The sequence below is a fragment of the Labrus bergylta genome, chromosome 4 (genome assembly GCF_963930695.1).
Source record: "Labrus bergylta chromosome 4, fLabBer1.1, whole genome shotgun sequence".
Classification (NCBI taxonomy): domain Eukaryota; kingdom Metazoa; phylum Chordata; class Actinopteri; order Labriformes; family Labridae; genus Labrus; species Labrus bergylta.
Genome location: NC_089198.1, coordinates 26,441,277 through 26,448,653, shown reverse-complemented (window position 1 = coordinate 26,448,653; position 7,377 = coordinate 26,441,277). Strand labels below are relative to the sequence as shown.

The following is a 7,377-nucleotide window of genomic DNA, read 5'->3' as shown; positions in this document are numbered from 1 at the left end:
AGCATGAACTGGTGTATTTGCAACATGCCATCTGGCACAATGAAACTCAAGTATGTGTTCATATGAGATGCGATATCTGGGGAATAATAATGCAGGAATACCGTGCGCATAAAATAAGTATGCTTTCTTTAGCGTAGGAGTTAATGTCAATAAAGTGTGGGTGTTTTGTTGTTATAAGAAAGTTTCATATTTGTTTATCTTGAGCTTCTGGACAGATGGATAAGTGTGCCAACGGTACTATTTTAGAAATAACATTTTCAGTGTTTTTCAAATCCTTTTTTATTTTTCATCCATAAAAACTAAACAGAAGAAGCTTAATGAGTTGTAGAGATACAGAAAAAAAATGAAAAAAACATTAAATACACTTTTGCTAACTCAAATGGAAACAGAGAATGTACAACAGTTATAAATTCTTGCCGATGACAAAAATTCAAACTACGCCTAAACTATCACACATCTATACATACGACAATTTTCTACAAACATACAAACATGAAGAGTTGAATCCACAAGTTTCACATAATGCTGCTATATGATACTAAGCCCCCTGGAATTGTTCCCCCATAATACAAAAAAAAGATTTATGGATTTTGTTTTTTCAACTGTATGATATTGTGGAAGGTTGTGGTCCATGAAATCCATTAAAGTTATGACTACAAAGTGAACTCCATCTCTGGCAGGTAGATCATCAAGTAGGTGTAGATGCTGTTATCAAGTTATTTTTAAATTTACTTGTGCTGGCTCATGAAATCTCTAAGGAAGTCTTCAAATCGTGGGACAGGGGCCTCCTTGGCGGGCTCATCAGCAGCCTTCTCCTCAACAGCGGCAGCTGCTGCAGGCTCATCAGCAGCTTCTGCAGGCTCAGCGCGTCGCAGGCGGCAGTTGTAGTCGAACTCAGGATCGCAGTCAGGGTCGGGCATGATTATGCCATCCTTGCTGGGCTTCGAGGCAAAAATGCCAGAGGGCGCAGCAAACTTTCCGCAGTTTGGGTCGAATGGATGGCAGGCGGGCTTGGCTGGAGCCTTGATGTCAGCCTTGGCCTCAGAGCCAGACTTCACTGGGGTGCAGTCTTTGTCATAGTGCACAAAGCAGTCGTGGCCATCCTTGGTCTTGCCGGGGACTCCAAGCTTGTAGCGGACCTGATTGATTGATTGATTGATTTGTGTGTTTGTTCAAGACAGATGCAATAAAAGATGGAAGATAGCAAGTGAAAGCATCATGCAACACCCATTTCATTTCACTACATCATTTAATAAACCATATGAAACGAAGAAAACATTAATAGAGCAATTCAACAGGCAAGATTACACTAGATTAGTCAAAATATTGAACTATGTAATCCAAGAAGCAGGACTTTTCAGACCTGGTGTTCGGGGATCTTCGGAGCAGGCTTGCGCAGGGCAGCGGCGGCTGCCAGTATGCAGTATGGGTCATAGCGAGGGTCGCAGGACAGAGGAGCAGCAGGAGGTGCAGGCTCGTGTTTGGGGGCATACTCCAGCACGGGCTTGGTGAGGCCAGACAGCTTGGTGGCGGTCAAGGGGTTGCAGTCGGCATCAAAGAGAGGGTTGCATTGTTGTTCTTTAGGAGCTTCCTCTCCAGCGAGGGGAGCTGGAGCAGCAACGTTGGTCACACACAGGGGATCAACTGCTGGGTCACAGCTTGGGTAGACCAAGTGGTAGAAACCGGTGGGGGCTTTTTGCACCAGGGATGGCATGCAGTAGGGGTTCTTTGGGTCACATTTGAGGGCGGCATAGGATGGGGCAGGGCCAGGGGCTGGGCGGTAACCATAAGCTGCCCTCAGGTGATACTGCAGACACTCTACATCTTCAGAATTGCAGATCCTCAGCAGCTCAGTCCTCTGCTCGGCACTCAAGAAGGGCTCCAGGACGGGGGCGTAGTAGTAGAAGCCGGTGGGGCTCTTCAGTGGCATGGGCAGCATGGGGGTGAGGATGGGGGCTGGGACCTTGGCTGGAGCTGGCTCAGGGGCGGCTGCCTTGGGAAGGAGGGGGAAGAGACAGTAGGGGTCGAGGTAAGGATTGCACATCCTGACAGAAGCAGACTTTATGGTCTCAGGCATCATCATGGCAGCCTTTGGCTTGCTGGTGGACTCGGCGATGCACTCTGGATCATCAGAGTCAGCACAGGTCTTGTAGATTTCACTGAGGTGCTTGAGGTAGTGGTTGAAGGTAGGGCCCTCCTCTGACCTGTGCTTGTTCTGCAAGAACGCCATGTACAGACGATCCAGATCCTCCAACTAAAATAAAGAAAGAGAAGGGCAAAGAATGAATAAATCTGCTCTAAATCCATATCATTTTCATGCCATAGAGAGCGCAAAATAAACTAAAAATAAAACTATGAAAATTTAAACAAAGCCCCTGATAGAGGAACAACACCAATCCTCCAAGGGGGGATGCATGTACTTTTTCAGCTCACTGTTTTATTACTCAAACCACACTGCTGACTCTGAAACTACAGAGCTCCCACTCTGCTGGAACATGACTTGCATGGCAGAATAACTCAGCGAAGAGGCTAATGGCTTATTAACACTTTTATATAATCATGGTAGGAGAAATAAAGTATTTATTGCTGTGAAAAAATAAGGAGTGTACATCAAAAAGAAGTTTTAATGTATCTGTTTGGGCAAAAGCTGTTGAGTGCTTCGATGATCAAAAAGGCCAGAGAAACTGTGATTGTTGTTTCAGGAAAAACAAGCCGTGGTTGAGAATCCCAACTGGGAGAGATTGAATAATTAATGTGAAATAAACTCCACTCACTCCCTCCTGGTTGTGGCTGTCCATGAAGTACTTGTACCATCCCCAGAAGTCCGGCAGGCGTTTAAACTGGGGCACAGGCAAGACGGGGAGGTTCCTTCTGTTACGAACAAGTTTGGTCATGCTCGCCATGGCCTGTTCTTTCACATCTTCAGACTCTGCATGCACTAACGAGAGAAGAGGTGGGAAAGTGAACATAATGAAGTGTGCAGGTTCTGTAATTTACACGCCACATGAAGAAAAAAGTCTCAGTTATGTAAGCGCACCTGGTTTTATTTACATGACGAAATAATTGTTGTTTTTTTATATTGGAATACTGTTTGGACCCTATGCTTTAATTCATTCATGTTACACTATCTTCTATGTTTGCATTGTGATATCTAAAGTATTAAACTCAAAAGTGTACTGTCCACCAACTCTGACCCAATTAAAATCTGTTTCAGTACAATATTTATTTTTCTTATCTACATTCATGCTGTAAAGTTGAGAGGAATAGTAATTTGCTAAATATGATGCTACCGCTGGTTAGCTTATAGCTTTGCATAAAACCTGAACACAATGGAGACATCTGTCTTTGCTCCATCTTAAAAAGAAAATCTCATCAATAATCATGCATAAGCTTTTCTGTGGAGAAACATACAATTACCGATGGAAAGAATGTCAATTAGCAGCGTTATGGGATGCTAGCTTCATATTTAGTGCACAGAAATGTGAATGGTATCAATATTTTCATCAAGACAGAAAATAAGCTTCTTTCCAAAATGATGAATTTTTGTAAGCCCAATGTGTTGGGCCTATTTTTGTGTTTGTGTGTTTTTGACATGTGTTTGAATTTTTTAACCAAGATGGACAGTATGTTTCCTTATATCTGATTTGAATAGACAGAGAATGTCATACTGTTTGTCTCTAGTGTTATTTTATTTCAGTATGAAATATAAAGTAATAAAAAAATAATAAGCTCACAATCTCTAGCCTCAGTAGAGTTTGACAACAAGGTTTGAACACAAGAACATTTCTAGAAGTTCACCAGATTAATACTGATCAGATAAACTGGCTTATTGCTGGTCCACTAACTATCAGTTTAGAACATATTGTAAAAATGCCCAACACAGACTTGAAGATGTTAAAAATGTCTCTGTTTAAAGTAATTTTTTAATTAATTAATGAAAAAAAGTTTTCTGTACAAATAAGAAAGAGAACCTGCCAATTGTTATTTTGGTTGAAGGACTTTCCATATTAATCTAAACTGCAGGGGTGCATTAAAGCATCACAATTCATGCTTGGCTGAAAAATAGAGTGATCTATTTTAAGTGATTATATCTGAGTTTTGAAGTCCATTTTCCAAATCAATTTTCTGTATCACAGACTTAAAAGCCAACAGGTCCCCCCCCCATGACACGTCTCAGGTCCTCACCTTCCTCCTCCTTGTGCTGCTCCACTGGAACGGCCCCCAGAAACTCTGTAAAACAGGAGCAGGAGCCACATTAGCAGCAGCAGGGACATTAGCTGACTAGGACCAGATGTTGAGCTTTCTCTTAACATGAGGGAAAACGCTGAGCTGCTAATAAGCCCCTGGGTGAAACACGGCAGGTGCTTGGGCTCTGGCGCCCCGGCACAGGCAGCATCCTGCAGCGTAAACACCCCCACTCTCTTCCTGCAGACCCCCACCCAGAACTTTGCAGGCTTAGTTAGGCTTTGAACAAGACTGGTGGAGCTTGTGCAAAAAAAACTGGGGGCCTATTTTACCTGTAAAACTACAAAGAAAGGGCCCTCACACAAACCAATTACCCCTGCACTGTAAATGTGGAAGGTGGGAGGGAGGGGACATGCCTATGTGCATCCCTGTCTCCACATGTGGAGTGTCTTCTTGCTCTACCAGGGGGTTTTCTTCAGAAGTTTACAACTTTAAGGGGGGAAAAACAGTCAAGTCAGCTGATTATGGCAGAAACTTCCTGACCTTTTCATTTATTAATGTGGAAAGTCTCCCAGAGGTGCAGTGATGGATGTCTTTTTATGACTCTGAAAGGATTTTGTCGTACTAACAAGCTGCCATGATGAGTTAAAGAGATGAGAGTAAGGGCGTGTTTAGAATCTGACCCATGGATAAATCGAATGCTAGACAGTATCTTAGATATACTAACGCCCCCACTCTCCCAGTACATTTGACTAAAACCAGTGAACAAAAAGACCTTTGATGTCCTATTAGAGTAAAGTTTAGAAGTATTCACATCATTATAAGAACTATTAGTAAAGTATTTGAGCTGCAAACAAACAACTCTTATCATTGGTATATACAGTATATTGTTTTAGTTTTGAAGGGTAATTAAGGTACACGTATCCTAAAGGTGTATTCAAGGAAATTAACTTAGTTTCATTCCACTATCAATCATCTTTCTGTCACTGAGGTGATTTTTCCAACTTTTACTCTGCTTTTCATTATAAAATACTGGCTACTTTAATTTCCTCAGGCTTGTAAAAAATCCGTCAAATGAAAAATTGGGAGAAGGAGACATGATGCTTTGAACTTTTGAAATAAGATGCATATCCTATGATGAGTGATTTCACTGAGATATGGATTCATAATGTCTCAGGTGGAAGATTTCAAATTGTCCACATCGTGTTTTTCAAAATTGTTTTACAGCCATAAAAATAATAATTTAGTGCGAAACTGGTAATGTAAATGATTTTTCTTTTTATGCCCTTGAGTCATTTTACCAATTTCACACCATCCCATCTGATCACATTGGAAGACCAGCTTTAAGACAGAACTGCAATCCTCTCTTTCAGTATTGCTTTTATATTTCTGAAAGGTTTCATTTCATGTAAAGAAAAAAAAGTCCCATTTAATTTCCTGAACAACCTCACTATCTTCAATACATCTGAAGAGGAAAAATCACATTACGTAAGAGAAAGCTCCAGACGCTCTGCCAACTGATTGTTATGAAGTCAAAAACACATTTAAATCAGTTTAAATACTTAGATAAGGTCTTACCTGGTAATAAAACAATAGCTAACAGGAGTCCTGTGTGGATCAGAGAAAATGATGGTCGTCCAAAACGGGCCATTTTGAGTTTAATGTGCTTCCTGAAGAAAAAGTCAGAAACAATATTCATTGGAAAATGTATTAGAGGATGGATTACACAGTATGAACTTCTGGCATTATACTATCTTCTAACAAGAATGCGGCTAGGCTGGATTTATTCATGCTTCTTCTTGTTCTTTTTTGGAGAGTTTTTCAGCAAACTGTTAGATATAAAACCAAGAAGACAATGCATTGAAAGAGCTCCCCTTTAACTGGCTGGAGCTAACAGGAAGGATTGGGGACATGCTGCAGTAGAGCTTTTCAGGGATTACGAAGAAAAAGAAGTCTTTAGTTATCAAAATATACTGTACTGGTCTATGAAAAAGGCAAAATGTTATTCTCCATTACTGCATGAATGGCTGCTGAATTCCAGCCACTGTGCTCAAAGGAGAGATTGTCCTCTTCAGTTTCACACTTGTGAATAAATCTGAGGTCTTTATCACTTTTCATGCTGACACACCAAAGTTGCAGGCCGTTTCTCTGGCTTTCTGAACATTGTATCAACTGAACTACATGCAGCATGCACATTTGGTCCTTACCTGCAAAGGTGCTGAAGTCGTGGCCTCCTGTGATCAGGTGAGGCTCTCTGCTTCTCAGGACGAGGGGGGCTCACTGCAGTGTGGTTGTTGGAGCTGTCTAAACGCTCTACCTCTCTGCTCCCCTGTATGGGATGGCCGGGCAGGGGAACATTTTTAAGGAGCTCTCTTGATCATTAAAAACAAAAATGCATGTCATACGGCTCCGGCGTGCTGGTAGGCGCTCCAGGATTGGCTCCAGCACTGCCATCCGTCCAACCAATGGGGGTCCTGTAATTAGTGGAGGTGAGCAGCACGACTGCTTTCTGTGGAGAAACATTAACAAGGTGCCACTTAGTGCCGGGTTTCTTTCCTCACAGGTTTGGAATTTAGGGTCAACATGTAAAGTGACAGTATGTATCAGCCACTAGTTGATTTTGAGATTTAAAATTTACATAAATGACTCAGTGGGCGTAAACCTTAAAACTGTAAACTGTTAAATTCTGTCAGCTCGAGGCCTCTGTTACAGGAGAGCAGATTTATATTGAACTGCCTGCAGCTATTGCAGAGGTGGCACTCATAAAGCATTCAGTGGAAACTATGGCAAGAGAGAGTCCTCATGTTCCTATACTTTACCGATGATAAAGATGCATAAACAGGAATCTACTAGTGAATAAGAAGCCGTAAATAACAACATTATACTATACTTCTGAAGAAATCAGTCGTAAAATAAACCTTCATTTTGTTTTATCTCTGTGCTCCATCTCCATAAGAACCTTCTCTCTGCAAAGAATTAAAAGCGATTTCTGAAATAATTCCTGTGTTGCATCAGTATATTGACAAATGTATGAGCAATATTGTCCAGGATGACAGGAAAGTGGCTCCTCTCATTTCAGTGCATTGAAGCAGGAGTTACACCAGCCTCTTTAGATAACATTTCCAAACTTAGTGTCTTGCTAAAAGTCTCCAGCCATTTGTCTTTTTTCTAAATAAAGTTACTCAGCTGATA

General features: G+C 41.5%; 1 protein-coding gene across 1 annotated transcript; it reads right to left on the bottom strand.

The window, feature by feature from the left end:
* Positions 1-254: 254 nt before the first annotated feature.
* and2 (actinodin2) lies at positions 255-6,551 on the bottom strand. Its single transcript, XM_065954248.1, has 6 exons — positions 6,393-6,551; positions 5,764-5,855; positions 4,186-4,230; positions 2,775-2,938; positions 1,364-2,254; positions 255-1,139 (listed from the first exon to the last, which is right to left on the bottom strand). Exons 2-6 carry the CDS (start codon positions 5,834-5,836, stop codon positions 729-731), a joined length of 1,584 nt encoding a protein of 527 aa, XP_065810320.1. The 5' UTR covers positions 5,837-5,855; positions 6,393-6,551; the 3' UTR covers positions 255-728.
* Between the last annotated feature and the right edge of the window lie 826 nt (positions 6,552-7,377).